Here is a 27,339-nt window from a genome sequence, read left to right as displayed (position 1 = left end):
TGAGGTAATTATTACCAGTAATCAGGCCCGTATCCAAGAAGAAGGGGTACCAGAATATCCCCCCTCCTCCAAAAAAATCTCTGACTCTTAAACAGGTAAGAAGAAAACTCTAAAAAAACTTCCTCCTTCAGGAGGAACAAACTCTTGGGATAAGTCTCCCGACCAAAATTCGTCCCGAGCAAAGTTTATTTTAGACACACCCTTTTTCGAACGAAAATCCTGGATAAGATCCAGCTAACAAAAATAGCGAGTAATTAAAATAAAATAAAAAATGACATTCAACGTTAAAATCATTTATTAATTCGTTGAAATACAAATGAATCACGAAGATCTTCCAAATATTGAACAATGAGTGGGATTATCTATCTATTGTTCAAAAAGCAATTTAGAAAACGAGCACAGAATGCTCAGAATTTACCTGTATTTCAAATAAACCATAAAATCAGTGCCTAAAAACGAAAAAAAAGATCAATTCGAACGGCAGCGCTGACAATTATAAAACATATGTACGTATTATACGTACATATGTACTAAATCTAAAGCATATCATAAAACATACATTCAAACATCGGTAGTTGTACATAATATAATCATCACAGATGCATGATCGCTTCCAGGGGGAAAATACAGCCTACCCTAGGGAAAAATGAAGCAATTCAAATTATAATTTAGGCTTAAACCACCATGCATTTGCCCTCTCTCCCCTTTGTCCTCAGATCTATTAGACCCTTTATGATCCTTTACTTACAAGAAAATTTGGACTTTTAAGCAGTCTAATTAGACACATAAATATAATGGTCTCGGTCAGTTAAAATGTCTAAACAAGAAGATATACAGTCATTGAAACGCATTTCTTTTTTCGATCAGGGAAAAACGCTTAAATTGGTGCTAAATGGCCTAAGAAAGATAGTCTTAAATGTGGAGTCACTCACTAAACACTGGTTTTGAGGTAGAGGGAGAAAGATATCTTTTTCCCTTGAAAATCTGGCAAGGACCTAATTTTATGTTTCAAATAAGACCCAAAAATCTATTGAACAAGTAAAAAATAGACCCATCTGAAAGATATTGCCCTCTAAAGTTCCAGGAGTGAAACAAATCCCTCGTGGCTATGTTACTGTTGAATAAATGTCAACAGAGCTTTGGAGTAAGCTTTCGGGGTCAGGTGGAGTTCGAATTCTCAAAGGTAAAAAAAAAAAAAACAACAACAATTTTTTGAATTGGTTAAAGAAAAACTATCATAAAAGCATGTTTTCAACAATGTAGAAAAATCAGGAATTAAGTTTTTAATGAAAAAGATCTCTATATGGTGTTATGCAGTTTTCGGTAGTGGGCGCAAACTTCAAAAAAAGAAAGGTGGATGATAAATCAGCAAAAAAATTCAAAAACGTATGACACCAAACAGATCAATAATGTGTAGCTATATGTGTCCATTTAAACCCTTGAATAATATCCTCTCTGAATGCGTCCCTTTGATAAAGTTTCCTTTGAACGTATGAATAATGAGCCCCTTTGAACACGTCCCTTCATACGTTTGAATTATGTGCCCCTTTGGAAGGGTCTCTGATCGTTTGAATAATGTGCCCCTTTGAACGCGTTTCTTTGATAATATGTCCCTTTGCCGTTTGAATAATGTGACCCTCCATACACGTCCCTTTGAACGTTTGAATAATGTGCCCCTTTAAACGCGTCCCTTTGGTAATATATCTCTTTGAATAATGTGACCCTTTGAACGCGTCCCTTTGATAATGTGTCCCTTTGAACGTTTGAATTATGTGCCGCTTTGAACGCTTCCCTTTGGACATTTGAATAATATGCCTCTTTGAACGCGTCCCTTTGACAACGTATCCTTTGAGCGCTTGAATAATGTGACCCTTTTGAACGCGTCCCTTTGATAATATATCCCTTTGAACGTTCGAACTATATGCCGTTTTGAACGCGTCTCTTTGGACATTTGAATAATGTGCCTCTTCGATCGCGTCTCTGAACGTTAGAATAATGCGCTCCTTTGAACGTGTCTCATTGATAATGTGTACCTTTGAACGCGTTCCTTTGACAACACGTCCCTTTAAATAATTTGACCCTTTGAAGGCGTCCCTTTGAACGGTTAAATAATGTTCCGCTTTGAACACGTCCCTCAGATAATGTTTCCATTTGAATAACTTCGCCCCTTTGATCATATTTCCCTTTGAACCTTTAAACAATGTGCCCCTTTGAATGCGTCCCTTTGAATGCTTAAACAATGTGCCCCTTTGATGAAATGTCTCTTTGTCCCTTTGAACAATGTGACCCGTTGAACACGTCCCTTTGATAATATGTTTCTTTGCATAATGTAACCCTTTGAACGCGTCCCTTTGAATAATTAACCCTTTGAACGCATCCCTTTGAGTAATGTGACCCTTTGAACGTTTGAATAATGTGCCTTTTGAACACGTCCCTTTGAACGGTTGAATAATCTGCCCCTTTGATAATATGTCCCTTTGAACAGTTTCAAATCGCTTTCTTTTGCTTTGAGCTGGGTCAAAGACAGAAAATTACTTGGCAAAAGAGCACAACGGGTATATTTCTGCATATTTTTTTTTAATTCAATCAAAATTTTTATTCTAAAATTATTTTAATTTTTCAAATTAGCTAATTATCATTTAATATTTTCAAATATAAACAATTGAAAATAATTACAATCTAAGTATTTAAATAATTAAAAGAAAATAAGTTAAAAATTTTTAAATTATGTTAATAAAAAAAAATCAAATTAGTTATTATTCTGATTACTAGCCAGCCAAACTACAGCATAACCAATAATAATAGTCGAAAAACAAATAATTCGTCTACTTTCAGACAATTTCCAGAATTAGGCCGAATTATTTGTTTTCAGACTTTATCTTATTGATTACAAAACAGTTAGGCCTTGGTTAGCATGCAGAGCACACACTAGTTTAAGAATTACAAACACAAATATACTACTGTACCCTTGGCACAGTACGAATTCTAGCTCTTTGGTTAAATGTAAACCAAAAGAAAGGAAAAAGGATTAGATAATAAATACAGCCAATATTTTTACAAAGGTTTTTCTATTTATCTTTGTGTTTTTGCACGGTAATATGCTAGATAGAATTTGGTTATATTTTTTGTCAGAGGCAAAATAGATGATGTTTTTTGAACAAATTCCCACGCTCTTTTACCCAACCATCATATTTAGATAGTTGTTAAACAATTAAGATATAATCATGCGAGTAACATAAAACATGAGGGCATAATCAAAATTTTCTGAGTTACACAGTTAAATTTTGTAAAAACATTGAAAATAAGTGAACGATTGTTCAAACAACTCTACACAACCATAGTTTTATAATTAAATACATGAATTTAGGTCTAAAGGTATTAATAAACCCTATATCAATGAAAAAAAGCAGTTAACAAAAGTTAACTCGTCCAAGCCCGTTAACACTATTTGGAACCTGATTATACGTAAGAAATTCTTAATTAAACCTATATATCCTTAAAAAAAAAAAAAAAATATCATTAAAACTAAACATCCTTAAAACAGAACCCAAAAAGTACTAAAACCTAGAACAACAAAATACAATGATATTCAACAATATTTTCACAGGCCTGGCCAAACATGTCATACAGACGTTTTATTATTTGTCACATTGAAACACTTTGGGACACAGATGTTAGACGCCAGCGTGCCATATAAGTGGGTTTTTTTGTCACAGGTTTGGTCAGAATTGTCACATAAAACATTCTTTTTTTGTCACAGGCTTGATAGAGAGAAAAATATTTCGTCATTTTCCCACAAACACAAAAGTAAAAGATGACGTTTCTTTCTTAAAGTTTCAATTTCGGTGAGATAAAATCCATAATAAATATCAAAGCCATGCATAGAATTCTTCACCATTTTAATGAAATCAATTGACTGTTTATTGAGAAATACTCGCTTGGCTATGGGATATTCTACGATTTATTTTTGTCTCCTTTCTTCCCTGTTTTCCTGATCATGGAACCTTTCGGAATGAGAGGGGCGTGCTTTCTTTGTGAGAATTTATTGTTCAGTAAAGGAACTATGAAAAGGCTTTAGACACCCGTTGTACAAAGTCAGATGATTACTTTCAGCGCTGAAACTTATTCATTGACTGGGCAGTATAAACAGAGGCAATTATACAGGCCGGTATTATATTTAAGTTACAATATTATTTATACTAGATCACATTGGTTATTTTCAGTAATGAAGATCTGTAAACTTTACCGTAAAAAAAGAAATCGAAGCTATTTCTTACTTGTAAAAGCCCCAAATCCTACTTATATTATTCTGCACCCAAAATGGTAAATTGGCGATCATAAGGTATGTGCGCATGTATGTATGTTTTTATTGAATTAACGACGCCTCTTGACTAGTAAGGTCCTTGCGTCCGGTCCAGCAGTGTGCTGTCCAACTCAGTTCAAACTCAACAAGATGTCATTTATCTTGTGTTTTTTAAAAACTTGGGTCAAACCTGCGGGCTTTGAAAACTTGGGTCAAGCTTGCAGGATTTGAAAACTTGGGTCAAGTTTGCGGGCTTTGAAAACTTGGGTCAAGCTTGTGGGCTTTGAAAACTTGGGTCAAGTTTGCGGGCTTTAAAAACCTGGGTCAAGCTTGCGAGCTTTGAAAACTTGGGTCAAGTTTGCGGGCTTTGAAAACTTGGGTCAAGCTTGCAGGATTTGAAAACTTGGGTCAAGTTTGCGGGATTGGAAAACTTGGGTCAAGTTTGCGGGCTTTGAAAACTTGGGTCAGCCTTGAAGCAATCATAGCAATGCACAATCCCTCGCTAGCAATTTCCCGAGTATTTGGAGTTCAGTGACTAATGGGCCTAGGTTTGGAGCCCTGGCATATACCTAACAATTATCATTGCCAAGCACTGACAGACACAAGATTCTAGGCTAAGAGTTTGATTACTCAATTTTCAAAAAGAATTAAATAACTTCGAAAAATAACGATTCAAATACAAAATTTTAACATCCAATGTTTCACAGTCACTTGGCTTGTGGTGATTTATAATGAGTTGGAAAAACTATCAAATCAGATTTAAAATGATGCCAAATAAGTACAAATACATATTGTTATGCCAGTACTAAAAGACACGTACATAAGAATTGTTTTTCGGGGTGGCGATAGCAAAAACAGATTTTACGGAACAATATTAAATAGAAGTACCTGGAAATTCAAGAAAATTTGGAATTTGAGGGGTGGAGAGTCAGGCCTATCCTATTAGCAAGTCTCTAGAAATTAAGTCTCAATTTTAGTAGAACTAAATTTTCGATCCATTTCCTGTGTACCCCTTCTACTCACATAATTTGAGATCTTCAAATGCAAATATCAACATTTACATTCATTTGTACATATTTCTCCATCGAACCTTGCTTTAAAAATACTCAATCGTTGTAGTCTTATATCATTCTTCTAGGACTCAATTTTGAGTGATTTATATAAATTATGTTCTACTGCATATTTATAATGTATATATATATATATATATATATATATATATATATATATATATATATATATATATATATATATATATATATATATATATATATATATATATATATATATATATATATATACAATTTAGATTGCTGCATTTGTCTTCCTTTATTTACTACTTCGTTCATTTGGATACGTGAAATGTCTCCCGTCCTACCGTTGATTCTGAAAAGATACACTTTTGGGGAAGCATTTCATTGGAAAATGCTTTCTTTTGGTATTTTCATCAGAGAAATGAAAAAAGCAAATTTTCCCCCTTAGATTTTCCAAAATATAACACACCCTTTCCCCCAAATGTTCAGGAATTGACGCCACTACGTTTAAATCTGTTTAAAAAGCATCAGATCTCGTAGCTTCCTAGAGATTCTAGGAGGGATTTCTAGGAAACAAGAAATAATCTGTTTTTAGTTGAAGGAACTCTAATAAAAAAAAAAAAAAAATGTTGTTTTTCTTCAAATCTAGGAAAATTTTGTTGTTTTATTTTTCTTTTCAACAAAAATACAAAAAAGTAGCACTTTCCAATGAAAATACCCCAAAACAGGTATTTTCCAACATCAAAGGGGAGACAAAAATATAGGGGGCGGGTTGTCCAGATCACATACCACCTGTTAGCTTCCCATAGATTCTTACTAAAAATTGATAGAAATTTTTTAGTAAAACTGATTCAGAGCTTTAAGAAAACTAATGAAGAAAAAAGTATAACAACAAGTCATATTTATAGAAAAGTAGAGCTGTAAACTCTAATTCAAAACTGAATGAAAGTTTGAACTTAATTGACAATAATAAAGTTATCTTACAACAGCCTCTAACAGCACTATAGTCCTCAAGTCCTTGAATTGCCTTCCAAATAGACACTCACTTTCCGACCCATGGTGTACATCTTAGAACCGCGCATGTCCCGCGCAGTTTTACCGTGCTTGCTACAGTTTCTTGAAATCATTGCACACTTTAACCATACTTGGCAACCAATATTCACCATTAATTTCTTTACAGAAAGAGCGCTCTGATGTAGAGTTACTAAAATTATGGCAGCGTTACCATAATTAGCCTGTTACGACATGCTATCATTCCACAGAAAAAAAGAAGCATAAATTATTCATAGATATAAACTGTCTTAGATCTAGCCTAACCTTCAGCATAGTATGTTCACAAAAGATGACTCTCAAGTCACCACAATGTAAAATGTGGTTCGTCATGGTTGAGTTCAAACAACCCATTAGCCAAACAATAGATACCCCACAAATTTGTCACGCCAGGTAAATTAGGCATAAGATTTTTCAATATACTGATCAGTTTTTTATCACTTTCTTCCTGTTCTTCTGGCATTTTTCCAAATATAAAATCATATTCTAAGGGAGATACAGCTAAGAATTTATCAAAATGCGTCACTTTAGACGCACCAGCAACAACTAAAACACTACACCAAAACTGGACAAAATTGACGTCATCTGATGCAATTAAAATTTTCTTTCCATTCAAAGTTTTCCACCTTGGTTTCCATTCAATAATCTCAGATTCAAAAATTGCACTGGGGAGGAGGTATTGGGTGTAGGCGAGAATACTGTCGCGTCGTATTGAATCAGTTACCCAAGCGTTATGAACAGGGGGGAATCCAGCAGCAAGGGCGTATACAAATTTCTCGGTTCTGCAGGCTCGATTGCTTATGACAAGAATTTGAAGCTTGGGATGGAGCTATAAAAAAAAGAAATAATTGATATAAAAACAAAATAATACAAAGAATAAAATATGAATAATAAAATATAAAATAAAATAAATTTCCCTTCTTGAGCGCTATAAGAATAACTTACAAGGAAACACGTTCACAAAAACAAAGTGGTAAATACAAAAAACGCGAAAAAAAACAAAAAGGGAAAATAAATAAAACTAAAATTGAGAAAAGTAAAAGAACAAAAAAAGATAACCAACAACGCGGAAAACCAAAACAAGATAAAGTCGAAACTAATAGAATTAAAAGTTTATATTTATTGAAATTAGTTTTTTTTGGCTTTAGATTTTATTTAATTATGTTTAGTTTGATTTTATCTATTGTTCGATTTTCCACATGGTTCAGCTTCTTAGGATTTTTCATTTTTATTATTCTAATTTTATATTTACATTTCTTATAGTTCTAATTTATGACAAATATTAATTCTAATTTCTAATTTATTATTCATAGCTAATAATGAATAATAGGGTAAACAAAGGCATCTCATGGGCATTCGTATCCCGAATACCAGCGCGGCCACATGGCAAGAATTACTCTTACAATGGCATACAAAAATGATGTAACCACATTCCGAACAATGATCACCTTTCACCACACTTCGATAGTTCAGCCTCGCACATCAAGATCAGGCCGTCCAACAGGGCCGTATCCAAGAGAGGGGGGGGAGTACTCGGTGTGAACCCTCTTTCACCTCCCAAATGTTTTGTCTGACACGTAAAAAATCAACAAAATATATACAAATAAATTTTTGTTGCCTGTTGTAAAATTTTTATACCCCCCTGTCTCCAACGCATCCCTTACTGGGAATGCCTTATTCTTCATAGTACTTCCGGGGAATTTATTTGACTGGGCAGGTCTCCAATCAGTGGCGTACCATGCATAATTCGGCATACTAAATCTTGGCTGGGAAGTATAAATGGCAGCACATCTCAGAATTCAAACCTCACTTTCATTCCTTCATAGCTCTTTCACTAATTGAGTTTTTAGCCATTTCGCGTGTTTTGCGAAATAGGCTGCCAATAAACTGTGCGAATATTTTCATATTTTCTTTATTTTTTAACATTTTAATAATGAAATATTTTATACAAAGAACTTGAGGCTCACACTAGAATACTCTAGAATACTTAAAGAGATGCATAAACTCGGTCTAAGGATAATATTTGCCTATCGATTCGTTTCAGCATTATCGATCTTCCTGTATGATACCACCGAGTATCGATATCTTTGGAGTCGTGTCAATTATCAGGCGGTACTATTAATCTAGTCAGGAGTTGTAAGTAAATTATTACAATACAAGCTGAACGTGATTGTGTTAGATTGGTAATGCAAAACATCCATTCAATTTTTCAAACATAATACCGTAGTTCCTTAACTTGTATTTGACTTTAACCTAGTACAGACGTAAGATAAAAGAGATAGTACACAGCACGGATGTATCCAGGATTTGTTTTCGGGAGGGGGGGGGTGGACAAAAGAATTTTTCCGGGGGTTATATAAAAAAAAACTTTAAAAACACATCAAGATTTATTTATATTTATTTTTGTTATGTTTTTGAAAGTCAGACAATCATTTTGGGGGGTCAAACTCCCCCTGGATACGGCCTTGGTATTTAGTTAGAATCCCATATCTAAAATGAATCCCAATGTACAATATATAGCAGACATCTTGCCTTGTTCTTTGTTGTTTATACTTTGGTACTTTAATTTGTTATATTATGTTTAAACGTGAATTTTTTTTATATACAACATTTTTACCCTTTTCTTTTTATTATATGTTTTGTTTAAGCTGTTTTTCTTTTCGTTGATAAAGGATTTCCGGATTTAAAGCCAAAATATTTTGACTTTTATTATTATTTTGTTTTTCAATTTATTTTCGATTTTTTATTTAAATCAATTTTTTAAATTTCATTTTTATTCTTTAATTTAAATAATTTTCTATTGATTCTCACTGTCTTATTATAAAAAATTTATCTGTTTCATAATATATTTGCATTTCGATTATAAAAAGAAAAGCAGTGGAGTCCAAAAAATAAAAACAGTGAAAGTACAGTAAATCCTTTTCATCTTCATCTTTTTTTTTTAGAATGCATTATACCATTACTATTTTCATTGTTTAAGCTTGAGAAGCGGAGCCAGAATTTTTTTTTTAGATAAATGAAGAACCTTTTGAAAGTCTATTCTAAGTCTATCCTAATATAGACTTCGGTTAAAAGAAGTGTGATACTATGTAAAAGTTAAATGGCAACCAGGGCCGTATCAAGGATATTTATTATTTTATTTTTTTTGGAGGGGGGGGGGGGTACAAATACACAGAAGGAGGCTTTGCATCTTATTTTTTCGGCATTTCATTTCACTTTTTAAGCATGAAGGAGGAAGACAAGGATAAAAAAGAAGGACTTTTTGAAGAAACTATAAAATAAGCCACTGCATTTGAAATATAGCTCTATCATCTATAATTAAGTTTACTGCTTGATCCCTATATATCAATGATATAAAATCAAATAGTGACTAGTTCTTCAATTTGTCCTTTATTAGTGATATATTTTGCTAATATATTATTGGGATGCTGAGTCCAAAAGATGAAACAAGTTCAATCATTTAATTTGATAATTATATTGGTTCAATATCAATTATCCGACAATTAACTTACAATACGAACAACAAATTTATCTTTAAAGTGCTAATTGTGTTCATTACACAATAGAAAAATTATTTTGACCTAGGCCTACATTGTTTCTAATGTAAAATAAAGTCAATGTTTTTAAATTTTTCTGTACGAGGGCGATTTTACACCCTTTACGCGTGCAGATAACATCATAGATGACTAGAGGTCAGACCCTTTACTTAGAAGGAGAGAGGCCGTAAATATACGAAATCGCATAGCTTTAGGCCATGATTTTTCAACTTTTTAGGAAGGAGCAGGGGATGAGGAGGTTCCTTTGGACCCATCCTAGGAGAGAGCTTTTCAATCAACTGCCCCTCAAACTCTTAAAGGACAAATTTTTTCAAGGATATTTGAGTATTACATTAGGGACTTCCTAGCATTAGTTTAAAAGAGTTTTTCATGTATATCTTCCCATTCATTAGATAAGGGAACTAATTACAAATGGTAAATTTAGGCTCAATAAATTGGGGAAGCCCATTTTACATATTTTCAACCATCATATTTGAAAATAGGAGCTTCTCATCGTGCGTTTTCGCACCATGCTTCTTTCTCAGTATATTTGTCCGTTATCATTATGACTAGTTTCAGAAGTCATTATGACCATTTTTGATGTCCTTCTTCTTTTCCGGCATATTTGATATTTTTTCTAGAACTAGTCTCAGTAGAGGAGCTTATATAATACATTTTTCGCTTCATGCACTAATTTCAGCAATTTTCATCTTATGACCAGTTTCAAAAGTCATCATGACCATTTTGTCGTCTTACTTCTTTTCCAGCATATTTGCTCTTTTTTCTATGATGAATCTCAAAGCAGGGGCTTATATGAAACTTTTTTTACTTCTTGCACAAATTTCAGCATTTTCATCTTATGACCAGTTTCAAAAGTCATTATGACCATTTTTAATGTCTTACTTCTTTTCCAGCATATTTGCTTTTTTTTCTATGACTAGTCTCAAAATAGGAGCTTATGCAGCACATTTTTTACTTCTTGCACCCATTTCAGTAGTTTTTCATCTTATGACCAGTTCCAAAAGTCATTATAACCATTTTTGATGTCTTACTTCTTTTTTAGCATAACTGACCTTTTTTTTTCTATGAATCGTCTCAAAAGAGGAGCTTAGTACATGTTTTACTTCTAGTACTAGTTTCAGCATTTTTCATCTTATGACCAGTTTTAAAAGTCATTACGACCATTTTTGATGTCTTACATCATTTTCAGCATATTTGAACTTTTTCTCTATGACTAGTCTCAAAAGAGGAGCTTATATAGTGTATTTTTGGCCTCTTGCTTCAATTTCAGCATATTTGACCTTAATTGATCAGCTTCAACAGGAGTCTCACATAGTCTATTTTTAATGTTTTATTTTTTAATGTTCTACTTCCTTTTCAGTATTCTTTTAAGTTTATATAACATTTCAAATAAACTATTTTTTGTTTCTTAATATAAATTTACCACAAATTTTTACTGTTTCATGGTTTTATTCTAACACCGGATACTTCCCCCCTTCCCCTCTCTGAACATCTCCTATCATGCGTAGCTGTAAAAGTGAAAATTTAAACGAAATAATAATAATATTAATAATAAAATAAAAGAATCAAACCGGCGACTTACATTAGACGCGATAATATAGTATCTATAACGTAAATGTATAATTTCTATTAAAAACATATGATGTACAACACAACAATTCATAAAATCTGGTCTATGATTCAAGTACTAAAATGCTGAAATTTCGTTCCCCCCACCCTTCTTTTGACCTTTTCCTGAAAAAGCCAATTAGGCTTTATCATTGTTATAAAAATGTTACCATTTATTTAGGAAATACAGAGCAAACAAATAGACAAACAAAGCACTTTACTATATAAAACGTAATGAAGTTATTTACCTGCGATGACATAAAATCATCAAAAACAACCCCTCCTCTGTCTTGAATCATCATGCGAAGTTCAGTTTTATTGAAGTCAACCATAATAAACGTCCTTTCAGTGTCAGACATGTCATCATCAATATCTGACAACACTTCTTTTTTAGTCAGCAAAAACCCATAACCTTCAAAAATTTGCTTTGGGGTTGAAATTCTGGGTTGGAGCAATTTACTTTCTTTCTGCTGCTTTGTACCAACACAATCATGAAAAGAAAAAAAACATATTAAAAAGTGACTTGTGATAACCATAGGGGCCAACTTTGAAGGACGGGGGGGTCCAACAACACAAAAATTTATTTACAACATCAAATTCCCGAGCGGATGGAGGGGCAGAACCCACAACAGAGCAGCCAGAAAGGGTTTTACACAACCCATAGATTTGAATGGTATATTCAAAGAGTTTGATTCGTTGGTATTACTCTAATGCCAACTACCTCCCACCCCCCTTCCAACTAAACTTCTCCTGCCATTTCTAGCAGCAAAAGAAAAAGTATTCCCTGAAAAAAATAAAAAATAAAATAAAACGGTTGAATCTGGGGTCAGCATGTAAAGCAGACGCGATAGATTTTGAAAAATCACCTTCATTAACAAAACAGTTGAAAAAATTCTACACCACCCCCAATTTCGTAAACTGGTTCCCTAGCTTTGAGTCTCTATCCTGTTATATTTCGATTGGAATCTTTATCAAGTTGTATTTCTACTGTTAAAATTTTTGCCTAATAGAATTCAAATTTAAAACAGAATGATAGAGAGAGCAAAGTGCTGAATAATTTTGGAATTCTGAAAATAAAATAAGTACTTGACCCAAAATTTCATTCAGTTTTTGGATAACGAATGAAACACAAATTAAACATTCTTTCATTTAAGTATCATCAACCCTCCCCCACCTCATAAGATTTAGAATAATATACGCATGATCCTTTTCTTAAAAGAAATTTTCTTTACAAAGTACAAAAAAACTAAGGTTGTGCGATACAATAAAGGACTATCATATCTCATCCATTATAAACTTTTTTTGTTTGTGTGGCCAAGCGATTCAAAATCGATTAGGCAGTCTTGTAATAGCCTGTATAGGTTTGATAAGCAATCTGAGAAAGATATAATATAATTTCCTGGAAGTCTTAGGAACAACAGTTAACTTCTCCTGTTTTGTGCCGGATATACAGAAATTCAGATTTAAGAGCTTACACTGCTAGAAAACGTGAATTCTTCTTTTTTTTATTGAACGGAACATAAAGTTCAGGGAAGGGCAGTCCCAGACAGAATTCTAGTATATCTGCTTGAAAAACATTAAAAATCAATTCAAAGTCTAATAATTTTGACAAATTTAATCTTTTAATAATGAAAAATAAATGTAATAATCATAAATTTAATGGTTTGACAGCTTTGGACCTTGATTGAAATCTTTGCCAACACAGAATACGGATTACTTACACTGTATATACACTGAATCGAAAGCGCTTTGCTTAACAATTAGTAAAATGTACGTTTCCTTTATCTTAAATTAACCTCCTGCATTACTACTACTACTACTACTACTACTACTACTACTAATAATAATAATAATAATAACTCTATTAGAACTATCGATTCGGAACGATCTAGCTTTTCATCCCCCTTGTATCCCTAGCCATGGAGCCTTTCGAGGGGGAATAAGTGTATTGTATTTCCATTATGAATTGTATTGAATTAACTTCTTCTTCTTCAAAATGTTGACACATTTAAGATCCTCTACCAATTTTTACCCATTTGCTATGGAGGTTTCCACTGGTGTTGGTAAAATTTGTTAATGAGTTCTTTGGGTTTAAGACTCTCAGCCGACACTGAGACTCGCAAAATGATTTTTATGGTACTGAGCGGCCTTAAACCTCTAAAATTTCATTAGGTCCCACCCACTTACAGAGCTTTATACGCCGCAGCAAAAGAATGGACATAGGTGACTATTACTTGGGTTTAATTATTTTGCTTTAATTTTGCCCAAGTGAAATCTTGCCTAAGCACTAATTAGATAGACATAAAAGTAAGAGGGTATTTAATCGCACCTACAGCTACTGGTTATTAGGTATCGATTGTTGTGTTGTCTGTTACTTTGACCGGTACTACCGAGTGTCATTTTGTTTCTAAAAGTATCACCTTCCGAGGGTGGTTTCTTGAATTACTCTTCGACGCCTCACTGTTTTAGCACATTACAAATGAGTACAACATGTTTACTATCTCTCTCAAAATTTTCTTCTCAAATTCAAACAAACCTACTGATTGTACCACAAGTGGCAACAATCAGGAGGGGGGGGGGGTCATGTTTGCTGAGAACGAACACGTTAGCTTTTTGGCAAGCTATGTCTAATTTTCTCCATATAAAAGTACTCTTATTAAAAACCTTTTTAGCAAGGCGAAAAAAATGGGGCCTTACATCTCAAATAATTGCGATAATTGTCCTAAGTATGATAACCCAATTAACCCCCCCCCCAAAAAAAAAAAATCAAGGAAAGCAAATATTACAGTTCATTTTCAAAAAGAGCACCAACAGCATTAACCATTCGTTTTCGGAACTATCTATTAGAACTATCGATTCAGAAAGATCTGTTTACAGTCGATTTATTAGCATTAAAGTTTCACATGTTGTACAACTTAAAATTTTATTCTCTAAAATTTTATGTTTAATTTTCTAAATAAATACAAAAGGATAAAAAATCCCATCACGTGAATTCTGAAGTTATGCTCTGCATACAGTGAAGGTCTGCAGCCCTCAGGAGCCTTATCCTAGTTATGGCCCGAACTGATTGTAGTCTTCCTTGGTAGGGACCAGAGAAAGAGTGACAAAAAAAAAATAATAGCAATAATAAGAACACCAATAATAAGAATATCATATGGCGAATTTCAGCAGCCCTCAGGAGCCTTATGGTTTGGTTATATGACCCTTATCCTAGTTATGGCCTGAATTGACTGTAATCTCCCTTGGTAGGGATCGAAGGAACAAATGAAAACATATTAAGAGTATCAAACATAAGACATACTAACAAAATCAATAAGCTGTATAACAGGAAAAAGACTGTTAGACTACAACACCAGGTCAAACAAACACAAGAAGATTGTTAAGAAACTACAATAAAAAATTATATCAATGCAACAACAGAGTAAAATATTTAGTTTATATCTTTTTCTTTATGTTACATGATTTTGGATGTGTTTTCTTTTCTTGGTCATTCTCTTTGTCACCATTATCAGTCACTTAATGTTAGTGAATCAGGTCAATATTTCTAATTTTATAAGTTGTAAAACTTGTCACAGAGACTTGAACTCAACACAGAGTATAGTCTCTGTGATCTATAACTATTACTGTATGTCTCATTGGTCTGACACGAACTGATTGAAAATAAACGAAACAAAAATCACTAAGAAATCATTTCGGAAATCGGAAATCTTCGAAAATCATTCCGGATTCCGGGAATGGTTATCACTTTACTTTGCTACTGTGCTTCTATTTGGTATCGTTAATTCCTTAACCATATTCGTTGCAAATTCTCGTTATTCATGCAAATTTGGTATTTCGTTGCGAACCTTAGTGGACAGGTATGGAAAAAGTTTCAAAGCTTTCAGTAGCAGAATTGGAAATTAGAAAAAGTTTCAAAGCTGCCAGTAGCAGAATTAGAAATTAGAAAAGTTTCAAAGCTTCCAGTAGCAGAATTAGAAATAAGAAAAAGTTTCAAAGCTGCCAGTAGCAGAATAAGAAATTTAAAAAAAGTTTCAAAGCTGCCAGTCGCAGAATTAGAAATCAAAAATAGTTTCAAAGCTGCCAGTAGCAGAATTCCAAAAGTTGCGGACACTTTAGAAGCACAACTTGTGTTTTGACAGCTTTTCCTTGAGCAAAAAGTTTTCTTTTTATATAAAAATGGTATTTTCAGACCATATCTGCAAACTAATTTCATTGGGCCATGAGAACTGCTAAGTAGGATTGCTACTATGCTAACCCACTTTTTACAAGGCAGCTCGTGTATAAGCAGGTCGGTGAGAGAATTAGATCAATATCAGCTTAATGTTCCTAAAATTCTACTCACTCATTTTTTCTGCAACTTAGTAGAACGTTATTACAAAATGAATCTTGTAGATCAGGCATTACCTTTGCCATAGGAAAAAAAATCTATAAAGCCTACTCCCTGTTCCTTACATATCAAATGCTCAAAAATAAATCCCCAAGTAACTTACCTGAGGCTTATCAATGTCTTCCATAATCAGTTTTTTTGCACTTCGTCGCGGAGTTGCCACCCCTCTGTCAACTTCACTCTCAGTCCCGTCCAGTACTGCGTCCTTCTTTGCACGACACTTGGTTGATGGTGACTGAAGCTCCATTCGCTGCACTCGCTTTCTCTTACCACAAATAACATTATCTAAATCAAGACAGGGTGTACGAATTTCTGGTGCTTCTGATAGTAGCAGTTTCATCTGTTCAGTAGATAGTATTACTTTCATACGAGGGACAATGCGTACATCCCCATTATCTAGTTCAACGATATAATCAACTTCACCATTTGATTTATATCCAACTATGATACCAGGTAACTTCATTCTTGCATCATGGCATTCGCAATATACCAGGGTTCCTTTAGGTATGTATTGAACAGGAATTACTCGAACATGCCCCACTTCAATTTTTATTCCATCTAAAAAATTAACCTCCCATTTATCCGCTTTAGTATGCTGCCCTAGCTTAGCAGGATAATAAAATCTACCATATTGGGAGTAAACATCTAGATTGGGTTTCAGCTCAACAGATTTCGAAAGTACTTTTTGGAATGAATTATTGGCCTTTACTGAAAACTCCTCATCTGAAATTCTAATAACATCAGAGCTGGCAACTTTTGTTCCAAGTGTTTCTGCTGCATCTTCTTCTTTTATAAGACTGAAAAATATAATTTTTTTCAAATTAACAATCAAAGCAAATATATAAAATGAAACAAGCAAATTGGAAAAGAAAGATAGAAAAAACGGCACTGGATAGAGGAAATAATTCCAGATTTCGGTTCAAAGTTATCTATGTTCATCTTAAATATTTAATTTTGTATCTGAGACTAATTACACCTTATATTAATGAAGCCCAAATATATTTCGTTCATTTTATTTGATGGTGCACCTCTTTGGTAGTTCAAAAAGTCCCCAAAATTAAAATATTAGGCTACCTGTTTTTCCATGTGAAAATGTCAAATTCACTACAAAAACCATCCACCAATCCAGTTCAGCCAACTACTTGGCCCTAAAAATATTATTGCTGTTTCTTTGTTTTTTCGAGGAAAGAAGTCTAAGTGACCACTTTCAGTCCTGTTTGGAATATTAGTTCCAATGCAGCTAGCAAGGCCGTATCCGGAGGCGGGGGGGGGGGTTCAGGGTTTGAGCCCTGTCCCAGATATTTTTGTTGATACGTTAAAACGTAATAAAAATGCGTTTACACAAATTTTTGGCACATTTTTGAAGCTTTTTTTAAAATCCCCCCTCGAAAAAATAAAGGATACACCCTTAGCAATTAGTAGCATGTTTTCAACTTTAAATAAAGATACTTTATGTAGAAACAGTTTGACCCGTTAGTATGTTAGAATTAAAGGAAGTTGTATCCATTTAAAGTGTAGCCACTGGAAATCTCTAAAAAAAGAATAGAGCCATCTCATTCTAAAATCATCTCCCCTGAATATGACTCGCAAGAGGGCTCATTCTAACGGAAATTATAAGTTCTAGTGGCCTTTTTAAGTGACCAAAAAAATTGGAGGGCAACTGGGCCCCCTCCCACACTCATTTTTTTCCAAAGTCACCGGATCAAAATTTGGAGATAGACATTTCGTTCAGCATAGTTAAAAAAAATCTAATAACTATGTCATTGAGGAAGACTTAATCCCCCAAAGTCTCCAGGGGAAGGACTGTAAGTTATGAACTTTGTCCATTGCTTACATATAGTATTGGTTATTGGGAAGTATACATACGTTTTCATGGAGGATTTTTTCTAGTGGTGGGAGCAGGGGGTTATGAGAGAGAATCTTTCCATGGAGGAATTTATCACGGGGGAAGAGACTTTCCATGAAGGGGGCGCTGGATTTTCCAGCATTATCAAAAAAAGAAATTAAATAGAAAAACAAATTTTTTCAACTGAAAGTAAGGATCAACAGTAAAACTTAAAACAAACAGAAATTATTTAGTATATGAGGTGGTTAATCCCCTTCTCAATACCTCGCTCTTTACGCTAAAGTATATTTAGTAATTTCAAAAGAGCTATATTTCTAATTAAACGGCCTTTGTGATTCAGGGGTCATTCTTAAAGAATTGAAACAAAGTTCGAACGAGGTATTGACGAGGGGGCGAACCCCCTCATATACGTAATAAAAATATACGAATACAGAAGTTCGGTACGCAAGTTAATTTGTAAGTTACGTATATTTATTACTAATAAAAAGTTCGTAAATAAAATTAAAAGTTCTAGTGGCCTTTCTAATTAGCCAAAAAATTGGAGGGCAACTAGGCCCCCTCCCCCACCCCTTTTTTTCAAAATCGTCCGACCAAAACTTTGAAAAGGCCATTTAGCCAAAAAAAGTAAAATTAATAAGCAAATTTCGTTTTAATTATTCATGTACGGTGAGCGAAAATCAAAACCTGCACTAATTCAAAAAAGTTCAGTAGTTGAATAAAAAAACGAGTTTTTTTTTAACTGAAAGTAAGGAGCAACATTAAAACTTAAAACGAACAGAAATTATTCCGTATATGAAAGGGACTGTTCCCTCCTCAACACCCGCTCTTTACGCTAAAGTTTGACTTTTTCTCACATTTCTACTTTTTAAAACAACAAAAAAACTTTAGCGTAAAGAGCGGGGCGTTGAGGAGGGAACAGCCCCTTTCATATACGGAATAATTTCTGTTCGTTTTAAATTTTAATGTCGCTCCTTCTTTTCAGTTAAAAAAAACTTGTTTTTTTCTATGTAATACCAAGCAGAGATCAATCCCGCTGCACCACTACAGCAAAGAATTAATATAGGAAAACTGAACAACTCTAAAGTAGATGTCACTAGGAATCAAGCAATAGTTAACTCTAAAGATGTCAGTGATGTCACCTAACAGAAATGCAGGAGGGTGGGACAGATGTGTATTTTTCCAAATCTGGGGAGCTGGATAGTTTTTCTGTTTTTAATTCTGTTAATGAAAATTACCAAAAAAGCCAATTTTCAATGGAAATACATAAAAAAACAACCCAAGAAAAATACCAGAAGATGGTCAAATACCCCACTCCCAATTGACACCACTGAAACGCCACAAAACTATCAAAAACTGACCATAATTTACCAGTAATTGATAATAGGATAGATTGCTAATGGGATTGAGATTGTCACAATAAATTATCTTATTTAATGCAAATTAATCAAGTTACTTTGTCCTCAAAGTTTCAACGACAGTGAAAATGATGTCTAATCATTTGGTCTTCTTTCAAGTAAGTCTAAAATAGTAAGTTTAGACAAAACCTATACAAGTCTGTTTTTCTTTACAAATCAATTTAGCTTCAACAATATTGCATCCATATTTATATAATACAATACATAGACTCACCCTTCAATTGCCCATCTTAGACAAATACTTTTTTTTTAGTAGAGCCCAAAACTAATCTAAAGCCCAAAACCAGATAATTTTATTTATTTTTCTTTGTATTACCACACTTGCCAATATTTTTCTGCTGACTTCCAATGTCATAGTTTTAAATAAAATAAAAAAATGAAATTAAACTTACCATAGAGATTCTGCAGTCTTCAGGTGTTTCTTGCTAGGCGTTGCTGCTTTGTTGAAATTTTTGCCAACCTTAGAGCTCATTTGCCTTCTTCCATCTTCAATTTCTAATGGGGTGTCAAAATCATAACTTGCACTTTGGAACTCATCATCTTTTCTGATCTGGTCTTCTACTCTCTTTTCACCTCCTTCCTCCTCCCAACTTTGAGCCCCTTGTAACGGTATAGAACTAGAACCAGTTTCTAATTTTCTTTTGGTGCCCCTAATATTATCCTCATCTTTATTCTCATCAATTACACTAAGACTTCGTGCATTCTTGCTTGAACGTCTGCAACCACTTTTAGTGCGTTTTCTTGCTGATTTGGGGGTGTCTTTGAACGCCACTTGGGTAGACTGATCTTGTTTGAAAGGGCTATCTTCTGACGATGTAATTGAGTTAGCTAACTGAAGGCAAGGGATGTTGACATTAGCTTCATTTGGGAACTGCTTTGATGAGTTAGAAATTGCTGCTCTAAGTAATTCATTGCCACTTCCACTAGATTTACTTTTACTAGACGATGATATATCAGCTGAGTATGGACAATGAAAGCTCGATTTTTCAATTAGATTATCTAAAAATATACCAACTTGACTGCCAAGAAAGGAAACACACTTTTGAATATCACTTTTTTTTTCACCAATAAATTGTATATGCAAAGAACCATCTTTTTTATTAGCAGTAACAGAGCTATGGGTAAAGTAAAAACTATGCTCTTCTAGATTACTATCCTGAGAATTTATCAAGCCGTTTTCTTTATCACACAATTCAGATGATTGGTGTGGAGTTGAATGGTGTTGTGCCTGCATATCAGGTGTTGAGAATGATGATGTTACATGCTTATCTTCACTGATATTTAACGAGCTGTCTGCAGATATATGTTGACCTTCATCACTAATTTTATTAGTAAAATCTTCCTTATCATCAACATTATAATCTTGCGTCATAACAATCTCTGGACTTTCATAGGGGACAGCTTGAGAAACACAAAGGTCAAAGCTAGACAACTCCCTTTTTTCTGGTTTCCCACAAACAATTTCTCTCAGTTCATCACAAAAACTTTCTGAACTATCATTTTTACTCAATTCATCCATGTTTAATTTGTCTGTCATGCTCACTTGAGCCCTACTGTTTTCTAGCTTATCATTTGCTGGCACTATCGAATTTAAAGGTTTACGAGTTGCTTCTGGTTTCTTTTTAGGAGAATAAGATTCCAAAAGAGATGGACCTCGTATAACAGGTGGAGTGTCCTGGGATGAACTACTTTCTAGTACAGCAGTACTACCTTGACTAGAAGAGTCATCTAACTTTTCTGGACTAACACCATTCTAAAAACAACTCCTAATTATTTCAACTCATAATCAACACTAAATTGAAACAAGCTAGTCGTTTTTTTATATTAAAAGTACAGATACACTTAAAAATACATATATAAGACAATTTTCATTTCCAGAGTAGAATATCTCCTTTAATGGAGTTGATGACCGCCCACATTGCCCTTGTTGTAACGAAATTATTCTGGTTACTACATGCTTCCTAAAACACTTGATCTGGCCACGACAGGGAGTCCTGACACTCCCCCTACCCCAAAAGCATATTTCTATGGTGTGTTCATTCTGAGAAACTGTGTCTTAGACAAATATCTAAACAGAAAGAAAGTGTCCTAAACCTCTGTTTGAAAATAACCCAAAGGCAAAACTAATCATATTCATTAATGGGAAAAATCATGTCTTAGAATCACTGTTTGATTTTTGAAGGAATGCAAACCTTTAAACACAAATAAACACGAGCCCAAATTCAAGATTTTGATTGAATAATACCTGCCCATGAGGTAGTATTAAAATTAGATTATGGTCCAGAAATCAGATTTTAGACCTTTCTGATTGAAAAAAAAAAATGACAGCTAACATAAAAATCACACAAAAATAATCAAACAGTTTGTGGCAACAAACTGTAGTAAGGAGCGACCTGGCTCAATAGTAACCAAAACTCTAAAAAATGGAATTTTGATACCAGTAGCTACATCAAAAGAATCGCATTTTAATGCTGATTTTAAATATATAAGTTTCATCAAGTTTAGTCTTACCCATCAAAAGTTAAGAGCCTGAGAAAATTTGTGTGATTTTAGAAAATAGGGTGAAACACCCCCTAAAAGTCATAGAATCTTAACGAAAATAACACCATCAGATTCAGCGTATCAGAGAACTCTACTGTAAAAGTTTCAAGCTCCTATCTATAAAAATGTGGAATTTTGTATTTTTTGCCAGACGGCAGATCACAGATGCATGTTTATTTGTTTGTTTGTTTTTTTTCCCAGGGGTGATCGTATCGACTCGGTTGTCCTAGAATGTTGCGAGAGGGCTCATTCTAACGGAAATGAAAAGTTGTAGTGCCCTTTTTAAGTGACCAAAAAAATTGGAGGGCACCTAGGCCCCCTCCCATGCTAATTATTTTCCCAAAGTCAACGGATCAAAATTCTGAGATAGCCATTTTATTCAGCGTAGTCGAAAAACCTTATAACTATGTCTTTGGGGACGACTTACTCCCCCACAGTCCCCATGGGAGGGGCTACAAGTTACAAACTTTGATCAGTGCTTACATATAGTAATGGTTATTGGGAAGTGTACAGGCTTTTTCAGGAGGATTTTTTAGTTGGGAGAGGGGTTGAGAAGAGGGGGATATGCTGGGGGAACTTTCTATCGAAGAATTTGTCATAGGGGAAGAAAATTTCCATGAAGGGAGCACAGGATTTACTAGCATTACTTAAAAAAAATGAAAAAACAAATATGAAAATTTTTTTTCAGCTGGAAGTGAGGAGCAGCATTAAAACTTAAAACGAACAGAAATTATTACCCATATGAGGGGTTCACCTCCTCCTAATACCTCCCTCTTTATGCTAAAGTATTTTTAGTAAATTCAACTATTTATTCTACGGCTTTTGTGATTCAGGGGTCATTCTTAATGAATTGGGACAAAACTTAAGCTTTAGTGTAAAGAGCGAGGTACTGACGAGGGGGCGAACCCCCTCATATATGTAATAAAAACATGAGAACACAAAAGTTCTTTACGTAAGCTAATTTATAAGTTACATACATCTTTTACTAATAAAAAGATTCTTAAAAAATTAAAGTTCTAGTTGCCTTTTTAATTAACCGAAAATCGGAGGGCAACTAGACTTCCTCCCCTGCTTTTTTTTTCTCAAAATCATTTGATCAAAATTATGAAAAAGCCATTTAGCAAAAAAAAAAATATGCAAATTTTGTTTTAAATATTCCTCTGTGGAGAGCCAAAATCAAAACATGCATTGATTCAAAAACGTTCAGAAATTAAATAAAAAACAAGTTTTTTTAACTGAAAGTAAGGAGTAACATTGAAACTTAAAACGAACAGAAATTACTTTGTATATGAAAGGAGCTGCTTCCTCATCAACGCCCCTCTCTTCATGCTAAAGTTTTTGCTGTTTTAAAAAGAAGAGTTGAGAAAAAGAGTCAAACTTTAGCGTAAAGAGTGGGGTGTTGATGAGGAAGCAGCTCCTTTCACATACGAAGTAATTTCTGTTTGTTTTAAGTTTTAATGTTGCTCCTTACTTTCAGTTAAAAAACTTGTTTTTTTTATTTAATTTTCTTAAAAAACGACCATAGCCATGTATAGCTCAGTAGCAGATTCAGAGTTACAGATTCATAATTCAGGGGCTGTCTTTTAATCTGCATAGTGACCAGGGCCTTTTGTAATATTTAATTACAGTGTCTTCACACCCAACAAAAATGTAAAAATGGAACCTAGACATGCTCTGAGGTCTGAAAGAAAGGTATTTGATTTGTTGACTTCTCCATTTCTTATTTCAGTTTTCTTTCTCATTTAAGGTTTTGTTTTTGCATATTTCAAAATTACTGTTCCTTTTCGTTTTTCTTTTATATATTTTTTCATATATATAAAATAAAATAGCAAAAACGTTGACAAATATTTTAACTATCAAGGACATCACAATAAAATATATTCTGCCCTTGAATGGTCTAATCATACCTGAAAACGTGATTTTCTACATTCTTAGGGTAGTACCTCATTTTGGCAAATGCTACCATATTGAGCCATGGTCAGATTTTTTCTAAATATATATTTATAGGATTTAATTATTTATTTGTATTTACAAAATTTAATTATTTATCTATATTTGATTCAATTACTTGTAAATTTGTATGATTATGTAAGTTCCTGTTTAACTGATTCAAAAGGTCAGGTTTCATTTTCACTCTTCCTGTAGTTTAGCTGTCTTTCACCTGCTTTTAGAGAGGGGTGGAGGAAAACTTTTTGTTACATCCTAGCTATATTAGTGTTTGCCATTCAAGATTAGCCCAAATCTTGGTTTCAATTTGAATGCTAGAAAAACTGTTCCCTTTTCAGTAGAAAAATTTAGTGTTAAAAAGATAACTTTAAATTTTCGTTTTTATTTTGCAAGGAAATACAAAATTGATGAGCAAACATGAAATGCTTGCTGCATTGTATTTAATCACCTGAGTCCAACTGTTTTGTTGCAATAGCCCCCCCCCCAAAAAAAAAGAAGAAAAATATCGCAAATTATTTGGAAATGTTAGCATATTATTATAGGATTTGTTCAAATACATTGAAATGCATTCTCCCTCAAAAACAGTATTTTTATGTTGAGAGAAAAAAGAACTCTATAAGCCAAACGAATTCTTTTTGAAAGTTCAGGGTTAAATTAATGTTAAGAAGACTGAGTCACTTAGACTGGGAAAACATGATAGTGTTCAGGTGATAGTAAGTAACAAGAAGACTAACCAAGTGGATAGATTCACTAAACTGGGCATTATTACTAGTAAAGATGATGGAACAGCCAAGAACCTGAGTACCTTTTCACAGCTGACAAGGTTTTGAAGAATGCAAACATAAGTCTGAAAAAGAATTAGAATATTGGAAGCAATAGTGATGACAGTGGTCAAACCTGGTTCTGAAATTTGGGAGGTTGAAAATCCGAGGAGGATTTGTTAAATTTTTCCCAGAGGAACTGTCTATGGATTATTTTGGATACTCTGATTGACTCTGTTTCAAACAGTAGGATGTAAAAAATTATGGTTCAATCCTGCTTTCGAGGGCTAAAATAAGAGAAAGGTTGAAATGGTTAGGACTGGTTCCATAGATAAAATATGACAAAGTACTACTACAACTACTACTAATAGCTCACTGCCGCACCAAGCCGCCTGAGGCCAACAAAGCTATACAGGCTCATCCCCCAACTTAATCTATTCAAGGCCTCCCTTTTTACACCCTCCCACAAAGTTCCCATTTCTTTTAAATCTTTATTTATGACATCTTCCCAACCCAGACAAGGACAACCTGCTTTCCGTGTGGCCCCAGAAGGTTGGCCAAAAAGGACAATCTTTGGCAATTTGTCATCCTTCATCCACAGAATGTGGCCTAGCCATCTCAACATTTTTTTATTATAGCCCTAGAAAGTGGGATTGAACCACATTTTTTGTACAACCTACTGTTTGAAATATGGTCAGTCAGCCAGGTACCCAGAACAATCTGTAGGCAATTTCTCTGGAAAGCATCTAGTAAATTTTCATCTGGTTTTCAGAGTGCCCATGCTTCAGAGCCATATTTGACCATAGAACATGCAGGCCTGCATTTCCCCCTATGGAATTCAAAGCAGAATTCCTTATTGGTTTCTCTTTGGTATTCAATATAAAATTGTTTATTCTATCTCCCTGTGGGATTCAGGCTTTGAGCATTGTTTCAATTTATTTGTTGATCTTGCAACAGCAAAGAAAAATGTTCCTTTTACACTAGCCAATGAAAATCTGGTTTCTATGAAAAGTCAACCAGTTTTGATGACCTCAGCACACTCAATAAGAAAGTCCTTGTTAATTCCATAATAAGATAATTTATTATAAGAGTGAAAAACACCTGTTGTATTGCAAAAATGCAATACCCTTATTGGAAAAGGTCAAACTGTGCAGAAAAACAGGATTTGCACATGTACCAAAAAACTTTCTTGGGGAAGAAAAGCTTAGTTTTTAAAACAGTTGAGTTCCAACATTGATGCAGTATAGTGCACCATGCACATTAGTAGAAAGCATCACTACTTGTGCACCATGCACAATTCCTGTGGTCTTTAGGTATGCTTTCAAGAGAATCTACACAACTTTTTTTTTTTGATACTTTGTTAAAAAAAATTGTACAATAGTGAAAGAACTGAAGATAAGGGTTTGCTCTATGCAAAATATGTTAACTGCATACTTCATATATATGGATTATTCTGCATATTTTGAAACAAGAATTGTTTTCTTAACATGCTTCCTTATGTAGTGGACTAACCCTGCACTTCTATTGTTATTAGGCTATACTGCAGACTTTATTGAATCAGATATACCTTACTTTGATATTACCACATTTTTTTAACCAATTAGTTGATCTACCACCCTTGCATATTCATCTACATTTTGAATATTTGATCCAATATGTAATGTTTACAACCAATGGTGTTTATTATAATAGTAATGTAATTTTTAAAACATAAGAGAAACTACATAGTAAGGTAACATATCATTCAACCACAATTGTCTCAAGAAAAAGATTCCAAATTTATTGTGAGAAAAGTAGAACAAACATAAGAGTGGGATATTGTCAATCTAACTGAGAAAGAAGAGGGACAAATGATCTGCTGTTCATGACACATGTGTTTATTATGCTATCAACAGTTGATTGACCTTTTTGCTTAAGTGTTGTCTGATTCTGCAGTAAGCTCTGGGCTTATGAAAGCTTCTTGGAGCAACCTCATGTTTGTCTTTCTTTGGTTATCTGAATAAAGTGCTCATTTTTGGGTTGATCAACAAATCTCAGTAGCATGTCACTGCACTGACATCAGAAGGTCAAAGATGGGAGTTTTAAGGTAGATAGACCTTCACTATATGGTTTCTCACTCATTCTAGAGATATACTTACTGCATCTCTGCACTAAGTGCAAAGAATACCCTTAATCAGTTGTAGCTTATGGGCTAGGCTATCACTTTTTTTATAAGGACCAAAAAGGTAGGCCTGAGCTTTAAAGTCAAGAACTGGCCTTAAAATTGCCTTATACAGCTTCAAGAAGACTCTACATGATTGGCTTGTAGTTATTCTTTTAATAGGTCCAAGGCATGAAATTGCTCTGAAAATAGTTTGTACATTGTTTGTGGAACTTAAAAAGGCTATATATAGTGACTCCTAGGTCTTTATCACTAGTGAAAATAGGGAGAGGAATAAAGGTTGATGTTTGGTTTTCAAACATAGTATATAGCTCCTTGGAACAATTGTGGCTAAAATGAATCATGACACATTTAATAAACTTATATTAAAAGAGGGAAACCACCTATTTAAAAATTAAAAGTAGGCCTATTATTTTCAATTTTATCGTAGCTAAATTTTGATGTAACAGAAAAATTGAAGAGACATGTACGTTTCAATGTTGATATTCTGCCAAGTAAACAAATGTTAAGAGCTAGGCTAGCATGATTGATTTGTATTAGGCCTACATGATGGACAATTTAGGACTGTAGCCTATTATTTTCTCTTAATAGGCTATTAAATCTACAGAAAAATCAAGGCTTTCTTGCAAGCCTTATACAAGTGTTTAATACATGTGTCTACCTCTTTTAATCTGAATTCAGGCTCCATTGGAACACTCTCGTTTTTTTTTTCAAATTTTACGGAGAGCT

General features: G+C 33.8%; 1 protein-coding gene across 1 annotated transcript; it reads right to left on the bottom strand.

Annotated features, from left to right (window-relative positions):
- Nucleotides 1-277: 277 nt before the first annotated feature.
- On the bottom strand, nt 278-27,339 carry LOC136029267 (uncharacterized). The gene is made up of 5 exons (XM_065707513.1): nt 27,272-27,339; nt 19,593-20,953; nt 16,043-16,736; nt 11,801-12,022; nt 278-7,216 (listed from the first exon to the last, which is right to left on the bottom strand). Exons 1-5 carry the CDS (start codon nt 27,296-27,298, stop codon nt 6,692-6,694), a joined length of 2,829 nt encoding a protein of 942 aa, XP_065563585.1. The 5' UTR covers nt 27,299-27,339; the 3' UTR covers nt 278-6,691.

Source organism: Artemia franciscana, chromosome 7 (genome assembly GCF_032884065.1).
Source record: "Artemia franciscana chromosome 7, ASM3288406v1, whole genome shotgun sequence".
NCBI classification, from domain to species: domain Eukaryota; kingdom Metazoa; phylum Arthropoda; class Branchiopoda; order Anostraca; family Artemiidae; genus Artemia; species Artemia franciscana.
This window is presented reverse-complemented; position numbering and strand designations above follow the sequence as displayed.

Bases quoted from the DNA above. Each gene is read 5' to 3' on its own strand.
- LOC136029267 (XM_065707513.1), bottom strand. From the start codon at position 27,298: ATGGAGCCTGAATTCAGATTAAAAGAG. The intron at 12,023-16,042 runs GTAAGTTACTTG...GGTACAAAGCAG, and splicing joins AAGACATTGATAAGCCTCAG to CAGAAAGAAAGTAAATTGCT. The intron at 7,217-11,800 runs GTAAATAACTTC...TTTTTTTTATAG, and splicing joins ATGATTTTATGTCATCGCAG to CTCCATCCCAAGCTTCAAAT.